The sequence below is a fragment of the Pterocles gutturalis genome, unplaced genomic scaffold, assembly GCF_000699245.1.
Source record: "Pterocles gutturalis isolate BGI_N339 unplaced genomic scaffold, ASM69924v1 scaffold16305, whole genome shotgun sequence".
Classification (NCBI taxonomy): domain Eukaryota; kingdom Metazoa; phylum Chordata; class Aves; order Pterocliformes; family Pteroclidae; genus Pterocles; species Pterocles gutturalis.
Window position 1 is genome coordinate 50,674 of NW_010143770.1, and position 22,434 is coordinate 73,107.

Below are 22,434 nucleotides of genomic sequence, written 5' to 3' on the forward strand. Positions count from 1 at the left end.
GCCAAACAAAATAATTCTCTTTCAGTTTGCCATCTTGTGGATTACCAGTGTCCCTTTAAATACTTGTAACAAAAAGATTAAAGACTCCAGGACTACTTAAAGTTTTACTTTTCATTTGAGAAAAGGATACAAATACAACTGGTTCTGCACTATTGTTTATGAAGCGACCCAAGAGACCAACCATGGGAAAATGAGCCAGCACAGTGACAGAGCACCTCTGGCAAAGAGGAAGATGCCGCTCGTCACCTCTGTTTGAACATGAGCATGCAACGGGTCAATGCTTGCAACAGGTGATTTTCAGGAAGAGCCTTTAAATTTAAAAACATTTACGGGGGGTAAGACTGAAAACTTGCAATAAACAGGGAACACTGCTCCAGCTACCTTGCATTAACTGATTTGCTAGCTAAAGCAGAGAGAAATTCATGTATCAAAGCGCATTTGTACTGCGGTGCAGCTGGAGATCGGGGACCTACGAAGAGAGGGAGCATCTGCACACAGTGTAAGTGATCTGGAAAAATATTAACTTCGTGACTCTGCAAAGACACAAATTTACACTGAATAGGCTCAGAAGTAGAACTAGAGATTTCAAAACTGAAGATCACATGGGCAAGGAGACAAAGTGGATGTACTACCCCCATTTTGTGGACTTGGAGCTAAGGAACAAGTACTAGACAATTTTCCAAAGACAAAAAACAATGAACACCAAAAAAAAAAAAAAACGCTAGAAAGAAAAGCACAGATCTGTATCATACCCATACTCTGCTACTACAATACAGTTTTATCAGGATTAATGTAATATTTAATGTCAGATTCTAGCTGAATCTCCTGGAACAGTCTTTCAGGATTACACGTGAAGGTTTGAAAGTAACAACTTGAACCCTTGAACACAAAAGGGGACACATTTTGAGAACCTTAAATACAATTTAAATGAGTCACAAAATTATTCAGGGGGGAGCGAACCTCAGAAGGTTCCCCAGCCCAGCCTCTTCCTCTGAGCAGGGTTAGCACTGAATTCAGACCATGTTGCTCAGGGCTTTCGTCCCACAAGTTCCAAACAGAGGGAAATGATCACTTCCCTCAATATCTTGGCTGTGCTTTTATTGATGCAGATCAGTACGTTGCCAGTCTTCATCACCATCAAGGTGCCAGTAACACTGCAGGAGGTTAGCCTATTCCAGAAGCAGGACTTGGCATTTGTCCTTGAATTTCAAGAGGTTCCTATCAGACCATCCCTCTAGGCCAAGTCCTTCTGAATATGCCTTCTTGGGTATTGACCACACCCCCTAGTTTGGTGTTGTCTGCAAACTGGATGAGCTCCTATCTAGGTCACCAATAAAGATGTTAAACAAGACAGACCCTGAAGAACACCACTTGTAACCAGACCCCAGGGAGAATGTGAACCCTTAGCCACTACCCTTTATACCCAATGATCCAGTTTTTCTACATATCCAGCAGCACACCCATTTAGACTAAGGCACAAGGATGGTGCTGCAGAGAAGGTCAAGAGTCTTGCTAAAGTCAAGGCTGCTGACCCCCTAGTGTTCAAAGATCTAGTCATCTCATTATAAAAGTCAATCATGTTGGTCAAGTACTATTTATCTTTGGTAAATCCACACTAGGTATTCCCAATCACCCTCTTCATGTGCCCTAAGTAAGTTCCAAGAGGACCAACTCCATGATTCTCCCAAGGTCAGATATAAGGCCAATTGATTGCCTACCCTGGACTGTCCTTTTGATCCTTTTTCAAGATAGGTGCACAATTTGTTTTCTTCCAGTTAATGGGGACCCTCTTCCAGTCCTCATGATCCTTCAAAGATGATAGACAGTATCTCTGCAATGACATCAGTCAACTCTCTCAGCATCTGCAGATGCATTTCATTGGGTCAGATGGACACATACTGGTCGAGCTGCACTGGAGCTGTCTTAAGAGTTCCCGGTTTATCAAAGTTGGTTATGATTGTAGGTTTTGTTTGGTTGGGGGTTTCTTTAAGGAACTTGTTTAGTTAACTGCATCATAACGTATAAACATGGAGAGCACATTCACAGACTAACTTCAGTCCAGAGGGGCATCAGGAATGCTTGGGCTATCATTAACAGGGAAAGGTGATTTCTCCCACCAATCACTTCAATAATTCTCTCAAACAACAGGTTAGAGCTTTTGGGGTGTAATTTAAGAATTAACCTTATATGGCAAGTTTATTTGCTTATAGCAGAAAAGAAGGCACGAAACTATCAACCACTCACTTGAAGAATTAAAAAAAAAACCAGTATTTTCTTTACTGAAGGACAGACAGGACATGCCAGTTACATGAACAGATGCTGCAGCAAGACTGGCTTTAGAAGCAATCCCTTACTTCCAGCCCTTTGTCAACTACTGTTCTGCATGCCACGTCCTGAGCCTATCCAAGCACGAGTACCTGACACCACACGATACGACAACAGGCTCTGCACAATGCACAACACTACCTTGCTCCAAAGTGTTCTTAAATACAGTACATGAAAGCTTTAAAATCTTGTCCTGTGTCTAATACCTCCTCTGTGCCTCTCAGTTTAGGTTTGCTCCAGCTTGCTATAGGCAGTACTTCCCTTATGGCACAGCCACGTGGACCACCTCCCTCTCTTCACCTCGGTGGCAGGCAGGACATGAGGGGTCAAGCAAAAGCTGCTGAGGCACAGGCGCAAGCGGAGCAAGGGAGCGTGGAGCAGGGGGATAGAGGCCACAAGGAAGAGGCACCAATGAGAATAATGCAGGAAGAAAGGAGAGTTGAAGGACAGGATACCAGAAGTATGAAGGTCTTCATCCACACACAGGCAAGGAAGTTGAAAAGGTTTGTCTCAGAGGCTCCTCATCTCCAAGAAATCACAAAAGAAGATGGATTTAAGGTAAACACAGACAAGCTATTATAGACCATTTTTCCTAAAAGCCTGTCAGGAAGACAATCAAAGAAAAGGACCATGCATACAATCTCAGTTGCATTGTGAAAAGGCCAGAAATAACCAATAAAACAAAAACTAGTTGTTCAATCAAAAATAAACTATACACAACTAACCCTGCTATCACACAAGATAGCACAAAGGACTAGTAAATACCCTACAACAGTGATTTTTTGTTGAAGATCTTGAAGTACAAGCTGCTGCATCTTATACTTCAACCTGCAAGGGCAAAAGCTCCAAAAATTAAAGACTTCCAAGCCTAAAACACGATTTGGAAAGAAAATACATCAGGACTTGCTACCTCATTTTCAAAAGAGAACCTTTAAAAAGTTTTTTTTTTGTTTGTTAGTTTTTAAGTACTGCCAGCACTGATTATCTTTACAAAGAACCTCTTCATATATCTACTTTCTGCAATTATCCTCATGTAGTCAAAAGACTATAATGGAAACACATCTGCATTCTGAGCACATTCATTATTGTAAGCCCCAGAAACACAGGACTGAAACAAGCCTCCTGAATGATCAAATCCAGTCCTCTGCTAACGCACTCATGTAAATAATGTTTATTATCCTGAGTTTCACACAAACAGAATAAAGGCTTCCCAAGGTTATTTTTCATGCAAGACTATTCTGAAAGCCTTACCTATGAGTCTGTTGCTTGTGTTAAACAAACAACTGTATACCTATCTTTCTATGCAAAGCAATACTAAAGGTGCCTTTTCACAGTATCACCCTGCCACATAAAATAGTATAATTCTCAATACACCTTTTTTTGGCCAAGAACCCTGATGGCGTTCCTTTATTAGCTGTAATTATTATTTTAAGTTATAAAAATATACTAAGAATGATTTATGCTTTGAAAACTTTACCCATTACTGAAGAAATCTGATGCGTCTATTCAATTATAACTTTTCTAGAGGTTATGAATTATTGACTTCAAATTTTAAGTTTTAAGTAAAAAAGGATTTTTGAGTTACAGAAGCATTTAAACAGTATTTAAAACGCTAATTTGTAATTGTGTTTTGGCTGCTATACTTCAGAATACCACAGTGATTTAAAAACTGTTCTTTGGATAAGAAACACTGAAATTTTCAGCCTGGAGCAACAGCGATTTGGCAGGCCACACTGTAAAACCCTGAAAAAAATAGAAGACAGATGCTTATCTTAGAAACACTGATGACATGTTAAAAGCTGTGCCAATGCTATCGCTAAAATAATGGCAGCAATAGTCCCTCAAAAATTAACATCTGTCAACTCTAATTTCTATTGCAGTTACATTCATGGTTTGCTAGCTTGGAATAGCTAGGCCAGAGCCTGTAGAAAAAAAAATTATCACAATGGCTGAAGATTCTCATATTTATCTTGACTGCTAATGGTTTTTGCTAAAATTAAAGTTTCCTTGAAACATACCATATCAACCGTCTGTATCTCAGCCACCATTTGCCCTTAAGATATCCACACATTTTGGGTTGACAAGCCACAATCTCTGCTGCAAAAGTTTGAGGTTTTGAATTTCTCTCTGCCTGATGCTTATTTCTTCTCACAAGGAGAAAACAGACGTAGTACATTCTTTCAATTATTTCTTTATTGCATGTGAGTATATTACCAGTTGTTTCCCTTAACCTTTCTCTATTCCTACCATCATAACCATAGTGTGTTGTGCAAGTGTATTATTTTCTAGTTTCAAGAACATAACTGCATTATGTATGTTTTTACAGAGTCATCTGTACCAGAGCCTAAGTAGCCTGCAGAAAGAGGCACAAAAATGTAACAGAAAGACATAAAAGTTATGGCACATATTTCACTAAAAAAAGGCAGTAAACTCTTACGCTTGCAAAAAAAAAAAGTACTTGGAGTTACGTACATAGCTTATCATTTAAAGGTAGGCACTGAGAAAGGTAACCCTATAAGCCTCTACTCCCAGCATTACAAAATAATGCCATCACACATACAATAAAGATGTCTGAGAATTTTAACTAATGCTTGGTATTTTAGAATGTTTCATCTCCTAATTCCTTAGTTAATTTTATTTTTAAAAAGTATTTGGTAACAAAAAAATAAAAGGCAGGTTGGGCAGAATTCCCTAGAAGCCAGATAAATTTATCCTAGATGTTAATCAACAAGCAACCAAGCACTTTTATTATGAAAAAAGTCTGCAGAATAATAGATACTGGAACACAATAAAAAATATCTTCTAATTTTTGAAAACTGGCATGAAGATCAGGTCTTAAAGGAAGGTGAAAGTCAGAGTCTGTCTGACTACTAGCAGAGAAACCACTATGGTTGTTTGCCTGCAAGTAAAACCATTAGTAGCATGGAAGTGGTCAAGATTAGCAGTCTGCTGGTCACTCTTACAACATCTATGTCTAAGAAATGTATTAAAGTAACTAAATATTCTAAACCAATCTTTTCTCCTCGGCAGTTACAAAAATGTTAAGTAGCCTTCTAATTCCATCCCAGTGCAGGTTAACACATCCAAAATTACCCTGTAGGTCAGAAATTTACCATTCACTGTTCTCTAACAGAGAAATTGTGTACAAATTACAGGTCTGTACATTAAACACCACAGTTGCTAATATAGTCACTGACAGAGATGATGTTACTTTTACTAGTCTAGAGAACATGTGAGACCATTTCCAGGTAAAAGGAATAACCTTTCACTAGTCTAACTGGTACAGGTTGAAACAATAGGCAGCATTTCAAGAACAGAGCCTTTCTTTGGACCTGAAATAGAAAGAGCAGCTTTCCAAGCTAACCAAAATAGACTGCATTTAGTAGCACGTGGAAAGTACTGAAGCCTACAGCACCAGGATATGTTTTTCTATAAAACCTGCAGCTTCCTCATCCCCTAAGATCTCCCTATCTGAAGGAGAGTTTGAGCACAGACTATCCTGCTTAATTTTTTCAAATAAATCAATTTCTTATAAAAGATACTACATTTACCTACGAGCTTTGCTCTGAACAGATACCTCATTTCTATTAGCAAATACAACCCACAACTGAATCTCCCTGCTGCACAACAGCACTTTGTGAAATGACTAGTGTCAAAACGCAGTTCTTCAGCAACCCACCAATATCCCTGCAAGAATTTGCTGTAAGCAAGCTTGATGGAAACTCTGCTTGGATTTCTATTTGTGGTTGCGAGGCACTGTGCTACTTACAAAGAGATACTCCTGTTGCTGAGTTGTTCTCAAGAGCATGCTAGTCACAAAATACTGATGCAGAAGCCAACCACTCCTGCCTAAATTTCTACCAAATTATGGTCTGGCCGTTTCTACTTCTTGTAATCAGCAGAAAGTGGTAACACACCACAAAGTACTTTAAATGGCAACAATATGTTGCCTTGGAAAATATTTATCCTCCCCAAATTTACATTGATATGCTACTCTGAAGATCTACTGTACAAATAACTTCAGTAAGTAAATTTATGAAATGAACCATATCCAATATACGTTTTATATACACATATATGTAACATAAGAAAGCTGGTGACAGGGCTGGAAGGATGTCCTATGAGGAGCAGATAAGGACTTTGGGTCTGTCTAGTTTGGAGAAAAGGAGGCTGAGGGGTGACCTCATTGCTCTCCACAGCTTCCCAAGGAGGGAAGTGGAGAGGGAGGTGCTGAGCTCTTCTCCCTGATATCCTGTGATAGGACATGTGGGACATGATTAAATGCTGTACCGGGGAGATTCAGACTTGACATTAGGAAACATTTCTCTTCTGAAAGAGTGGTCAAACACTGGAACAGGCTCCCTAGAGAGGTGGCTGATGCCCCAAGCCTGTCAGTGTTTAAGGTGCATTTGGACAATGCCCGTAATAACATGCTTTAGCTTTTGGTCAGCCCTGAATTAGTCAGGCAGCTAGACTAGAGGATCACTGTAGGTCCCTTCCAATTGAAATAGTCTAATCTAATAAAACCTAATATCATAAAAAACACAGATGTGTTGATATAAACATAAGAGAAGCAAAGAGGTTGCCAAAACCAAGGTGTATCTTTATTCAAAATAACACCCTTCTCAATCACCAGACAGAAAAAACCCAAAAAACCAAACCAAAACACAAAACCAGAAAAATCCAAGTGATGTTCCTTCAGAGAGTTAAATAGCCTTTAACCGAGCTGCAAAATAGATCATGGGGTTCATCTGCCTGATAAGTAAGGCTTCTAACAAGCGAAGCTGTAATTACATGTAATGATAGTGGAACAAGCAAAGTTAGAATCATGCATATTAATTCTGACTTCAGAAGATGTCCACCCTTAATGGCATTTGATGCTCTTCCTATTCCGAGAGGGTTATTTCATCTTCCATGTGCTGGAACTGTGGTGGAAATTTTCCACAGCAACCACACCAGCGCAAGAATTTCTTGCTAGGAAGACAACCACAAGTACTATGTTGGCTCAGATCATCCCCACACTCGAGCAGCACCACTTTTTGGTATTTCTGGATTATTCAGGAGGTTTCAGTCCAAGAGCCTAAGGAGCTCATAAGAATTCACACAATCCCATATGGCGTTATGCCAAGAGGCTGCAACAGAGAATTACAACTTTGCTTTCTCTGAACTGCTCAGCTGCTGCCAGAATGCAGTACAATTGCCATGTTTAAGGCTTCTTTGATAATACCACACATAACTTAAATGAAGTGCCCAACATTGATTGTAGGCATAGTATTAAAAAACCCTGCACAAAGATCGGTTACACGCCTTACAAACTTTTACTAATCCTCAAAGAAACACTGACAGGGTCTAAGAATCCAAAATTACACTGGATATGGATACATCCAGTAACTAAAAAAAAAAATCTAGACAACTCCCATTCAAAAGGGAAAAGAGAATACAGAAACCATCTGCTAGTTGAGAAAGCATTTTTGTTACATCTTAACAAAATTCTGTCAAAAGAACAGAATTATTATATCTTTTGTATTATTTCCATTCTTCAGTGCACACAAAACTTCTTCACTGTTTTCAGTTATTTACTTCAATCTAGTAGCAGATATTATAGATAACTCTAGCAGAAAAATTGCTGTTGCAGAACACAATTGTCTTTCATTGTGGATAAGACAATGTATCTGTAACTCCCTTAACCTAGTATGTAAAAAAACCTGAAGAGTATTAAGAGTTGTTTTTTTACAGATGTGAGTCTGAGAACCAAAATTCAGTATTTTCTGAATACTACTTACACTAAATTCCAGAACACAAAGTCAGATATAAATCAGCCCATGTGGAAAATGGTCAGGAGACATCTAGACTCCAAACGATTAAATCAGCCACAAAAAAAAAGGAAACCCAAATTCAGCACCACCACCAGGGCAAAGACAACATAGGCATTGACTACTTGAGTAGAAAAGAAATGCTCTGCCACTCAAAGTCTCTCTTCAGCAGGCAATTCAAATTCCTCACATATCCAAAATTGGATTTTTGTTTTTTTTCTACTAGTTACAATCCTTCCATGAGTTCCTCTTTTCTTCCAAACTATCTCAAAAGTGCTCAGCTCCCTTTTTATAAGCTCCCTGTAATTGCAACCCTGTTTGTGTCACAGCCCACTGGCAAATCTTTGTGCCTTCTCACACTCTGCTTCCACAAACACTTTAATTTATACCCACATTAGCATCTTTATTTGCAAATTCACTTCATTTTATTGCTATCCTTTCTGAAACAGCTTTCCTCTATCCCCTATGAGTCTCAGAAAGCTTTCACCTTATCAATTCAGCTGACAAACTCTTCTTTCACCAATCACCCTTATATGGTTTTGCATCCATATTCTCTCTTTACTCAATTCCCAACATATTTCATACTAGAGAAGTAAAAATATTTTGAGAGGTGCTGCAAATGCTAGATGTCCATATTAATAACACCAGAGCATTATGTGGCGTGATAACCAGATGCAGTTATATAATGTAGACTTCTCCAGGGGGTTAAGGAAAATTCTAGAAAAATATCAAATCACTGAAGACTTGGGTTTTTTTCTTCACACTGATCCTTCACAACTCCAAACAAAACAGAACATTTTTTTCCTCCACTGAAGAATATTTTTAGTTTTACCAACCTAATATCACTCTACATGAGAAAAGAGCCCCCATGGCCCTCAACCTAAGGGTTTCTACAAAAAGCAGTCAGCTACCTAACGTGGTGCTCTCCATCATCTTTAGCAGAGAAAAGCATTTAATGTACACTGGAATAGTTTAACTCACCAATAAATGGAATAGAAGCCAAGGAGTCACCAGGTGGGCTGGAACCTGATGCTTTCCTTTCTTCTATTCTTTTTATGTGGACTTCTCTCCGAGCATCGTTAGGTAACCAACAGGTAGTATCTGAGGCTGCCTCTTGGTCATTTACAGCAAGAATGTAGGACTGATGCCTCAAAGGCTGTGGAGTTTGGTGGCCAGAAGGTGATTTGTCCCGCATGACGACTGTGTCTTTTCCATTTTCCTGAACAACTGTTTGTGGAATTTCAGATTCACGGATATCTTGCCTTTCAAAATCATTAATCTTTTGTCTGATGGAACCATCTACATTGTCAGAGGTAGTTAAACTCTCACTTGTTGGCTGAACAAGTTTGGCAGAAGCTGGAGACAGAGAAGAGGGTTGGATGGTTTTGCTAGTTTCTGTTTTGTGATCTGGGGTACCTTCTGCTCGGATCCTTGACTGTTGGTTTAACAGACCACTCTGATGCAAATGATTTACTGTTCTTTGGTCTTTGCTGGCAATAGCATCCAGGTCCTGGTTAAGGGGAAACGATGGTTTTGCTGCACAGGGAGCAGAGCTCTTCAAAGAGCTACTTTTAGAACTTCTGGCTGGTGTGAGAGACAATCTCTCTTGTGAAACAGTAAGTTTCGAAACTCCTCCAGGAGTTTGCAAATCTCGAGAAGGCTGCAACATTTTTATATCTGGTGGAATTTTCTGAAAATGAGAACCAGGCAGAGAAGCTCTGCTACCTGTTCTCCTGTTGTCTGGAACATAAGCACTTGGAGCCACAGAAAAATTTTGACCTCGAAGGGACATATGAAATGCATGCTGTCTAGATCTCTCATAAATACCTCGCCGATCATCTTGTTCGGTAAACCCTGTCCACTTGTAAGTCTTCCTCCTGTCTCCAGTAGTATCTGCAATCAGATTCTCAGAATGAAAATTTTCTAGCACTTCACCCTGTTTGCTGAGATAATCCCATGACCGAGCCCTGTGATTCCTAGCATTAACTGAAGGTGAAGTTAGAGTATCCTGCGAAGCACTTCGCGGCCATTCCTTCATCAACACGGGATCTTCAAGTCTTTCCTGGGATACACTTCTCTGACGGATCTGAACAGACTGTGGAACCCTGTCATGAGAGGTGCTCCTGCGCCGTACCTGTGAAGCAGTGCGATTTGGCACCACTTGATTATAATCAGTTGTGTTCTGAGAAGCTGCTCTTAAACTATCTAACCTCTCCTGTATTGTTCGAGAGCCATACATGTGCATGCGCCTATTATCGATGTACTCTTTGTAAGTTTTGTAGGTCTTCCAGTCTATATGCTGGTGGGATGTTGGAGAACTGTAATGATTAGTAGATACTGGGGGCGAGTCTGTGGCTTGAGCAGGAGGTCTAGTGCTTGGGATTCCTTCTGGACATACTACATAATTTGAAGCTTTACTTAGTGTTCCAGTTGGATCAACTGGCCTTGTTAGTGGAGTCTGGGGAAGTACGATGGCAGTGGACACTGAAGATGGTGAGGTGGTCCGTGCTTTTAGACTGGTTTGATCTTTTAAGCCGTATCTTACTTCCTCTGTCCTGTGTGATGGACCAGTATGATTATTTCTACAAGATGGCAAATCTACAGCCTTCTCAGAAGGCACAATAACAGTCCTTACAGTTTCATTGCAAACACACACAGCTGTATTTGATTTTGCAATGTCTGTTGGTGATGGAGGCACTTGTATTTCCATTCTGTAGGCCCTCTCTGGCTGCGTCAATGCCCGTACAGGTCTACTGACTTGCTGTTTTCCCAGCGAGAAGTCAGAAGATAGCTTGTCACCAGCTTGTGCCATAACAGAAGCCGTGGATGTCAGGCGTGGATAACATATTGGCGGTGGTTCAGGTATGTTGTGGGCATTACCACTGTAGGCTTCGTTGCCTTTCAGGTAGGCATCTTGGGAATACGCCTGTGGAGAGAAGATTAAGTGAGCATCCAGCAGTGACAGAGATGGAAAAGTTTACCATCTAGCATTTGCATGGTCCAGCTTCAAGATAGGGAACACAAGTACAAACTTCACACTATCTGTAATTTTAGATTAAAAGTTAGTCAAAAAGATAAAAATAGCACCCATCCCCTTAATGAGCAGAAACAGAACAAGCAAAATCATTACACACATTCCCACCCTCAACAATTAGAAAGCTGAACCAATGACCAATTCTAGGAAATACTGCAAGCAGGGCACTGAGGCAGGTTTCCCAAAATCCATGAGCATGAACATAGTATTTTTATCCCTCTTGATTTTGCTTTCATACCATAATGCTTCACGTATCCTTCCCGTTTAAGCTTCACACTGCTGGAAACCAGAATTTCACAGCACTTGACAAGTTAAAATGCTGCATAATAAATTCATCTGGCACTAGAAAATTCTCTATTCACTTAGTCTATAAAAGAACTCTGTTCACTTAGTGTAGTACATACGACAAGTACACACAAATATACATGCACAACCTCCTCTAAGATGTTGTCTACCTAAAAGCTACTGTTCCTAAACATAAAATGAATATATTGAAGCAGTAACACCTTTGTTGTGAGCCAACACCCTGTAATCATCTTGGATTTTACAGGAGAGAACCAGTACATGGCACACAAATCTTACTGCAAAAATATTAATAATATGTAACATTTTTAACTTCAAGGTACAAACAGTATGAAAATTCATACATATGCACTACTGTTCACACACTATTAAAATACAAACTACAATCTCAAATTAATTTCATTAGTGCATTTCTTTGCACCTTTATGTTTAAGAGCCTGACTCCTGAGAAAAAATGGTTATATTACACTTTGCATATTTCTGTAGCCTTTTAAGGAAAGCAGCATTTATCCTTGTGAAATTAACAGAACATTCAAAATAATAAATCAATGAGAAGCATACAGTACACTTTAACAACATCCTGTTCTTGAAAAACTTTAGCATGACTTCGTTCAGTTTAAACATAATGAAATAAAGAGCCAACGCAGAGCCTGCCAATGCAACAGAAGATTAAAATGATTCTCAGGGCTTTTACACGCTCAGGCGTAGTATCATATCACAGCATTTCTTGTCCAAATCATAACATGCTCAATTCCAGAATATCAACGTGCCCTGTCTTAACACTAGGCAGGTTATAAAAGCCTAAATGCAGCCATAAAATTAATACGGAGCAAAGTACAGAGGAGGGCGAGGCATTTACAACACTGCTGCAATGTTACAACGAGCATTAGTGAAGTGCAAAATATTAAAGCACACTGAGAGAAAACTGATCAAACAACACAGGCACAAACCACAAATTAAGAGATTAGCATTATGAAGAAAATTCAGCTAATTTCCAACAAACTTGCTGTTTCATATTCTTGCTTCTCACAAATCATTAAGAAAAACATGCCTTACAAAACCATCAGAGAAATGGCTACTGTACATTTCTTACCAGTGCTGTGACATCCTTTGTAAATTGCAGCTGGCAGAAAACAGGAAAACATAGTAAAAGCTGCTTACAGACGTAAAGACAGAATTATGTTGTCATATTGATGTTGGATACAGCAAGCTAAAAATACAACTACACTGATTTCACTGGAAGGTACCAACAGAGGTAAAGGGCAGTAAGAGCATAAAAAAACTTCACCCTCCTTGTGAGCATGTCCATCTCAGGCTTTTATCTGCTCCTCGCATTTATCCTCTACCCTTACAGAAAGCAAAATACATCTGTGTCATTTTGCCTTGGTGCATCCCTACAGCCGCCTGCAGAGAGCTCTGGCTCCATGCAACACGACTTCCCTTCCACTACAGCAATATTACTGTCTCTCATTTCCCCTGGGCTGCTACCATCCCTACTTCCTGGTGACGAAACAACAGCTTTATTATGCATTTAAAACAGCACGCCCCTTCCCCACATATATCTGAACATAACCACAAGCTGTCAGCTGACTGCAGCTGCTTTCATGCTGTACATCTGAAATTAGAGGAATGATGCTGCAGAAACACTCTACTCGTGTGATTTGTATTTTTTTTTCCTCCAGTCACAGTAAAAATCAAGACATGGTTCCACTGGCACATTTAATAGAGGGAAAGAACACACAAAGATAAATATTTCTAAATCTTGAAATAAATGGCTATTTAAGATCCTGACAGGTTGTAGGAATTAAAAAAAAAAAAAGAAAATTGGAAAAGATGCTGAAGACTCAGAAAACAGATAGAGCAAGGACTACTGGCATGCAAGACAAAAAACAATCACCCCTCCAATCAGAAAATAGTTATTACAGCTGATGAAACAGTTCAAAACCTGTGATATCCACACATTAGACCAATAAAAAATACATTGTGTTTATGTTTTTGTAAAACATGCCCATGACAAACAATGCTTCACTGACTTTGACAGCAGAAAGGCTAAATTCCAAAACTGATGCGATCTGATTGTAGCTGAAGACTGAGTAGAAAAAACAGTTCTCAGTTCTTGACAAAATTATCACAGATATTAAAATACCTTCTTCAAAAGACAGCATTCTGACAGGGCACAAAGCAAAATCAGCTAGGCTTTCTCCCCCCTTACCCCAATAAAGGGTATGTTTCCATGATTGCAGGTTAGCCCGACAGTCAGACTGCCAGTCCTCATTAAGAGTTACTGAAAAAACGTTTTGATGATGGAAAGTGTATTTCTCCTTTCAACCTCATTCCACTCATTTCCCAAGAAATCACTGAAACAAAGCTGAACTTTTTTTCCAAGAAAGAAAAAGTAGAGGCCGTGACATTTCCACAAAGGAATATTAAATATCTTTGTGTCATAATTCTGATTAAAGGCCTACAGAGAAATATCACAACTTACAAAGAAATGCACAGATCTGCTCCTAATAATGACACGCTGAATTAAGCATTATCAGCCTTTTTACTATGAAATATTTCTATTGTTTGAACCATAAGGTGATGGTCAAATTTTTAGAAGAGGTTTAGAGAGTAAAAAAATGTGAAGTACACCAATACACTTAGTAGCATTCACACACTGTTTTGATACTTAACCTATTTTGCAACTATATATGAAATGCAGTTTGAATATTACTCTCTTCTCCCTTTAGTTCCTCAAATGATACAGTATGTGGAAATACTACCTTAGTCTCGAAGTGATTGCAGCAAAGGATATACTAATAAAAGCCACTAGGGTATGTACTAAATTTAAGACATTAAAAAGCCTTAAAAATAAAAAAAGCCCTCCAACTTAAAAAAAATTATTTTTTTTTCCAATATCCATACCAGTGATGTTCCTGATTCAGATACCAGCCAAGACTCTCGCATTCCTACAGGAGCTGGGTACTCAGCAGTTATTCAGAAGTTCCAACACAATTGAGAAATCAGTCTTGATGTTTTATAAGCTCTTTCCCATCTCCTCAAAACAACTGCAGTTATGGAAAGCTTACCATACAAATGCAACAATTTAGAGCAACATTTACAGCTTTGATTGATAACAGCTCTGCAACAATTACTAGAAGGAAACTGCTGCGCTTACAGTAAGAACTCAAAGTGTTTCCAGTTATTTGGTAAAATTTCTTCCTCAACTTAAAGTCTGGTTTTGTTTGCACCAAGTCTGCAAACTCCTATGGCAAAGAATTAATTTCTTACTAGAATTTGTGTAACCATCAGCATATTAAGGGTTTAACTGCTAAGGTAATACATTCATGCTGTATAATAGGCAAAATAAATGTTAAGCAAATAAAGCATTCTACAAGGTATTATATTATCCCTCTAAAATCCATCTGAAGGGTTTTTGCTTGCATTTTTTCCCCACCTCATTTTATGCCATTTGATGCTAGAACAATGACAGCTGACGCACAAGGGTTCTCCTTAGCAAGAATCATGGTGAAACCCCGTGCTTTCAAGAGCTTGAACCAACTGTGTCCTACACCCCTTAGTCCAAATCCACAAAAGCATGCAGCCATATGCTTCACTGAGAATGAGTATGCTTCACTACGCTTCACTCAAGGATGAACAATAACGCCGATTTCAACCGAACTACTTGCAAAATTAGAGATAAGTGTTTTGATGAATCAGAAGCCAATGTGCCCAGCACCTTGCAAGTCTGAGCTTGAGGCACTCTTCCTTCCTTCTCCAAACAATTTGCCTTCAGATTATGTTTCTTTACTAGTAAATTCTTCTCTTCTCCTAACTTACTCTCACATTCAGCATGAGTATGGGAACTGCGCACCAGCAAAGGTTTTCAGCTGTGTTACATGGAAACACTTTCCACTTATAGTTTGCTCTGGCAAGAATGCTGGTAATACAGTTCAAGTGGTTTCGTTTTACTCTGAGATGCCCAGAAAACAAGTCAGTCAGATAACATTATTTGAAGAAAAACTGCACTCTCTTTCTTCCTAATGGCAGTGAAATTTTCGTACGTAAAATTTAATCTCTTAAGCCCAAGAAATTTAATTTCCAAATATCAGCTGTGTAAGAGACTTTCTTGTAAATATTAGTCTAAATTGAGGTGAGGGGGGTTGATGCAAATGGTATTTTCCAACACATGCAATGTTACGTAACAAAGTTTAAGTCTCTTCTTCTAGGCCACTACGTCTTCTCACCACACCCCTCCTTTCATTTTGCTTTACTTGCTGCCAGAGCTTTAATATTAACCTCTATGCACATTAGTAACTGCGTCAGTACAAAATCTGAAAGTAAACAAATGCTCCAAGACTCTAGACTAAATATAGCTACTTATGAAAATATCTCTACTTATTAAAAGTAAAGCAAATGAAAATATTCCACAGTTTGCCAATGAAACAGCACGTTGCTCCATTAGGTTTGATGCAACTGGATGGTCTCAGGAAAAACAAAAAGACAACAGTATTGTTGAAGTTGGCTGTGAGCAGACCTGTGGTCAGAGGCATGAGGTTATTGGGGCATATGAAACTGTGGAATAGATTTCCTTATGTAATTTTTTTTCCTTGTTTTTAATACAGGTGCATAATACACTGGCAATTTCAGGGTACTAAAAGACCTTGGGAGCTGCTGAATTCCTCAAAAATTTTAAGTATCAGAAATGACAAAACAGCAAACTCTTCTTTTTCTGCCCAGATCCCCCAATATACTAAAAACTTCCATATCATCTGACTAGAAAGAGGGGAAAAAAATAAAAGATATGCTTCAATTGACTTTCACTCACTTTCCAGGTCATTCCCATCTAGGATTTTTTGTTCCCACACTATCTATGACAAAAGTAACATTTCTGTTCAAACGTGGTTAACTTTCACTTATCAGTATGCAGTTTCAACAGTCTGTAATTTTAAGGAAAGATTAAGATGTAAATTAAAAGAGACACAAGAGGGAACTAAACACCTCAAAATGTACAGTAGTAAACAGCCCCCTTCTATTTCCACAAATTCCAATATTCACAGAATGTCCAACGAAACCTTTTTGTAAATGAAGCTACAGAGATCGGTCTGGAATGCTAAGGCATGTGTCAACAGATCTGTACACTACTATAATTTAATGGTGACAATATCTAGGACTAAAAGTAGCCTACTACTTTTTGGGGTAATTCCTATGAGAAAAGGATTTTTAAAACTCATTCAAAATGAAACTGTTAGAGGTAGGATGAGAGGTAGGAAAGATGAACTTTTGAGTGGCTAGTGAGGAAAGTGGAAAAAATGACATGAAAAATCAGGATAACTTGCCTATAGCAGCTGTGTGTGTTTATGTACACATACACAAAGCAGATGCACACATTTACAAATTAGTATCTACATATATTTACATATAATAAACCCTATATATAAACATTAATATTCTACATTACAAATGACCTTCCAAATGAACAGCTCCAATGTAGATCATATGATTTTTAAAAGACAGATATTTTCAAGAACCTGATACCTGAAAATTGAGTGAGTTGTAAGCTATATTCTTCTATATACACCAGGAATGATGTTGGAATTTGCTTGTTTGCTAATACCTCAAAAAAATGGTCCAAAAATCCTGCATACACCCTAACATGTACGTGTTAGACACTACAAAAATCTATTGGTAAGAGTCAAAATAAGGCTGACCTGTAAGACAGCTTAGCAATTTCAATTTTCTCTCTAGAGAGCACCTTTACATTCAGTATTTTCTGTGTAGCAGAAAAAGTGTCACCATTTGGACAACTTTTTAGTATTCAACTTGTTATCCAAAGGGTATAAAATAGCAACAAATCCATTAAATACACTTAAGAAAATGAACTATTTGTAGTTGACCTAAATGTGTCTTCCCATTCGTATGAAGTCAGTAATACTAAAACCTACAAGATGTGTGTAGCACAAAAAGTGTCACCATTTGGACTTTTTAGTATTCAACTTGTTATCCAAAGGGTATAAAATAGCAACAAATCCATTAAATACACTTAAGAAAATGAACTATTTGTAGTTGACCTAAATGTGTCTTCCCATTCGTATGAAGTCAGTAATACTAAAACCTACAAGATGCCAAAATTCTGTCAGAAAAAGTTGAGAATGCTACAGAAATTGTATACATCAATTTTGAAACTCTGAGTATAATAACAATCCTCATGGTCTCAAAATGGTTACATACCTACAAAAATTTCAAAAATTATCAAGAGAGATAATTTTAAGTAAACTAATTTCAAATTTGGGGAGGAGGATGAGGAAAAACCAGCACATTTGTAGTTGTCAAGAGTTCAAGTATTTGTCATGCATAGAGATGTTTTAAACATCCTTTCACCCCAGTCCCCAAAGTGACATTTCCAAGATCACGCCAGTGAACAAATACGACTGACACTGACTTCACTAATGACAGCATTTCACATGTAACTCCCTCCTAGAGAAAAGAGTGTGCACATGCCACAGAGGGCGATGACCTGTGGATTGGACCACTTCATTGTTACTATTGACGAATGGATTTAAAGCCATGTTTTCAGGAAATTCAATACACCAAGAGGTTCACAGACATATATGGATATTTCTGAAAACTAAACTCTAGGCTTATAAATAGCAAACTAAGGATAGAAACAAGCAACTGTGCTCTTTATGTAGTTAACCTAGTAATCCGTCATTACCACATGGAGTGGACTGCCAAGTACTATAACTTGCACAACCAGCATCATTCCTGAATATAATGAAACTATTTCATCCTCATTGCACTAGATAAACCTCTCACTAATTCCTAATACAATATCCAGTTAGTGCTTTGAGTTATTCTATTTTTACAGCATGCCAGTATCTAACATCAGTGTACGAGCAATAGCATCTGAAAATATTTATAGTAAACTTTATGTCAAAGAAAGCAACTAAATTCTTTAACATACTATAACAACTTGAATAACACAACTTCAGTGACAGAAGTATGTTTCCCCTGTATTAATAAGCATACTGTACCTTACAATTTATTGTTCACTTTGCATTTATACTGACACTAACATGACAAATTATTGTTATAATTTACTTACAGCTCTACTTCATTCAGGAATAAGAATCTGCTGTCAGGTTTATATTTTATTTAGACATAGAATTTTCACAAAAGCTAATACAGCATTCATCAAAAAAGATAAAAACAGAAGAACAAAACAAAAAAAAGAATGCAGTTTCTCAGCTGAAAAGTTACCATCTTTTCACAGGCAGTGAAAGGAATAACATTCTATGCTGTTACTTTAAAAATATTTTAAACATGGGTGTTCATTTTTGAGTAAAGCAAAGCTCTCCACCAAATCTAGTAATGAGAAAAGCAGATCCTAACATCTGAAGAATGAAGATTAATAATCACCATCTTCAGAGGAATTGCACACATTTTTTCACTTGACTGAAGTTACAGTAGCGCACTGTGTCTCAAAAGACTGATTTTTTTTTAGTAGTAAGATTTTTCCTCCTCTGTGGCGGTCTAAAAGGGAGACAACTACAGGCCATAACTGATGACTTCTGTTGTATGATGCAATTAATTTCTACCATCTGTATCTTCCCATGTTGCGACTCTGCCATCAAAGACTGACACCTGAAAACACATATACTAAAATACAGATCATGAACTGCACGAACAAACTTCAGATAGTCTTTTCCAATAGGCCCAAGTCAATGCAATGCTCAGTCTTGCAGACTACAGAAAACATCTGTCTCTTCACGGCTTTCCTCTGGCAGATGCAACGTGGAACTGACACTTTTCAAGACAAGCCCATTTTTACCCAAACAAATGCATCATAGCAAACAAAAGTATAAATTCCTCCATATTGTATCATAATCACATACCAGCCCAACAAAACAGCAAACAACCAACTGTCAAAAGGAACTCATACAAGCTATAGAGGCAATGAAAAGCATTTTTTGCAAAATGACAACTCCAACTCTTAAACCTAATCCTCTTTCTCTCTTCAAAAGAGGAGCCTGGAGTACAAAATCCACAACTCTACCACATCTTACAACTCAAAAAAACTTTTAGTGACACATAGAAATTATTCCCACACATATCTCCGATTTTTTTTCTACAACTTCCACAGGCAGATCTTTTTTCCTCTTTCCTTTACCCCTCAATCTCCTCCAGGAGAATGACCTTATTTTCTTTTTACTAATATCCTCCTCTAGCCCAAACGCAACAATTGTCTGTCTGTCTTCCTCTGCCTCCACTATCTCACTCATTGATATCAGAAGTTAAATTCCAATAATTTTTCATCTATATTTCACCTGAAGCTTGCATTTCATCTTTCATCAGCAGAGGGAAGACATGCCTAAGAGCTTCTTGCCCAGCCAAACACAAAGGTTTAACTTTAAACATACACACCTTGCCTTGTCCCCATCCTTAAGACTGTTATGGCGACAAGACTGCATTAGATGCATAGGCCCATTCAGACAATTTAAAAGTTGAAATTATTCCCGCATTTCTACATATTCACAGTTCCAATTTAAAAAAGAAAAAACCCACAAAAAACCACCACCAACAAAAACACCCCTCAGCTTTTCCCTCTCACTTATTCATGCAATCAAAACTCACCCTCTGCCCCAATATCTGTACTGGATTACCAAAATATTTCTTTATCAAATGTTCTCGAAGTATCACTTAGCTTGGTGGCCTAACTGGCTAAGTACCTATACTAGCTTTCATCTTCACTTTCAGCTCAAAATAGTGTTTTGATTTTTTTCTTTACCCATTAACCTGCTCTTTAATACTGGAAATCAGCTACTGAAACCCATAGGTTTTTCTTAGCTGCTATCTGAAATCAGGTCTTACTATTTCTGTGTGGATTAGAAAACACAGTTCTCCAACTACTAACTAGCTGTAATTTTTTTAACAAGATGCTAGAAATATCATGTGAAGAAGGTATTCTCCCCCATATTTTATATTTGGACTCCTCTGAAGTTTCAGGGATGGCAAGTAAATAGGAAAATATCTAAGGAGTGACAGAGAGATAAACTTTACCTCTTAAATTATTTCTTGGTAGAACAGTTCAAAGACTTTGTAACCAACAGCAAGATATTTTTATTTAGGCAACATACTGTCTGAATATAAGCTTCATAAACATACCAATTGAAGGATGTCCTCGTCTTTTGGCATAACACTAAGTTCCAATATGCTGTCACTGAAACAAATAGAAAAAAAAACACCGCACATGAACTTTTGGAAAATATTTTCAATTCTTCTTACAAAGATGATCCATTAACTTCCACAGATCAAAACCATTCAAAAACTCACACACTCGGACATTTTGTCAAATTACTTTACACAACAGAAATAAACACTGATTTCCATTATTCTTCGCAAATAAGAGCAGAACAGAAATCTGACTGAAGAGTACATCTGTTCACAGCAAAACCAGCATATTAAGCCAACACGCTCTCTGTGTCATTTTTCTTTTTTTTTTTTTTTTTCCTCTTCCTCCTCGAGTCCTAAGGTACATCAGTTGTTTGGAGCTTCTCAGACAAAATAAGGTGGCAAATCTCTGAACACAAGTTGAAACTTCTCTCTTTCTTCCATTTAAAACTAAAGTCTGTTAAGCACTTTTGAAAATTGCTGGGGAAATACCATAACTACCACATCATGTGAAAAGTGGAGCAATAGCAAGGCAAGCACTGACTTACACCCTTCTGCTCCAATCACCTCTTAGCAGAATCAACTTAAACATATTTAATCAGACAGATGACATCTGAAATATGGACAAAAAAATGCTTGCTATTTATAAGTGCTGAGTTTGTCAGTCTGATTTTCTGAAACCAAAAGCAGCAGCAGCAGCATAAAGATCCAGGCATCTGGAAAGAACAATCAATATAATTTAAATACAGGCAAAATCAGGACACCAAATGTACAATGTATCGGTTATCCAGAGTCAAATATTGTAAAACAGTGAAACCCACAGTAAGTTATCTACCAGAAAAAAGTATTCTCGGAAGCAACAGAGAAGTATGCACTTGTAACACTGGATACAGAACAGCTGAACATGTCTCATCTGAGACAGAGGAATACTCTGTTCACATTTATCAAATGTAAACTGGAACAGGTATAGATAAGGGCTACAAAAGAGATGGCTGGTACAGACAATTTTAACTAGGCTCACAAAACAGAAAATGAAGATATTATGACTTAATTCGTAATCTCCCATTACATGTCACAAGAAGAAAGGTTATTTAAACAAATCAACCAATACTAGCACAAGAGAAAAGCATACAACCTAACTGGATATATCAGACTAGAAATTAGCTTATCTGTACTGGTCAGTACAATGCATTTCCTGAGAAGAGACAAAATCAGCACAGAGACAGGTCGCCAACTTCACGGGATACAGCACAAATACAGCCTGGGCAGAGAATGACTTGAGAGCATCCCTGAGGAGAAGGACTTGGGGGTGTCGGTAAATGAAAAACTGAACATGGGCCAGCAGTGTGTGATCACGGCCCAGAAAGCCAGTCGGATCCTGGGCTGCATCAAGAGCATGGCCAGCAGGTTGAAGGAGGTGATTCTGCCCCTCTACTCCGCTCTCATGAGACCCCACCTGGAGTACTGTGTCCAGCTCTGGCCCCCCCAATGCAAGAAGGATGTTGAGCTGCTGGAGCAGGTCCAGAGGAGGCCATAAAGATGGTCAGAGGCTGAAGCACCTCTCGTCCGAGGACAGGCTGAGAGAGTTGGGGTTGTTCAGCCTGGAGAAGAGAAGGCTCCGGGGAGACCGTAGAGCAGCTTCCAGTGCTGAAAGGGGGCTCCAGGAGAGATGGGGGGGGACTTTTTACAAGGGCATTTAGCGACAGAACGAGGGGTAATGGATGTAAACTGGAAGAGATTTAGACTAGCTATTAGGAAGAAATGTTTTCTTGTGAGGAAACACTGACCCAGGTTGCCTAGAGAAGC

The 22,434-nt window shown here is 38.4% G+C and overlaps 1 protein-coding gene across 1 annotated transcript in view; it reads right to left on the minus strand.

Moving 5' to 3' along the window:
* LOC104470068 (rho GTPase-activating protein 21-like) overlaps positions 1-22,434 on the minus strand; it is a gene marked incomplete at its 5' end in the record, with an annotated part of 46,869 nt that overhangs the window by 22,338 nt on the left and 2,097 nt on the right. The window contains 3 exon segments of the mRNA XM_010084858.1: positions 9,120-11,064; positions 12,569-12,598; positions 20,623-20,677. Coding sequence (XP_010083160.1) covers positions 9,120-11,064; positions 12,569-12,598; positions 20,623-20,677 — 2,030 coding nt within the window.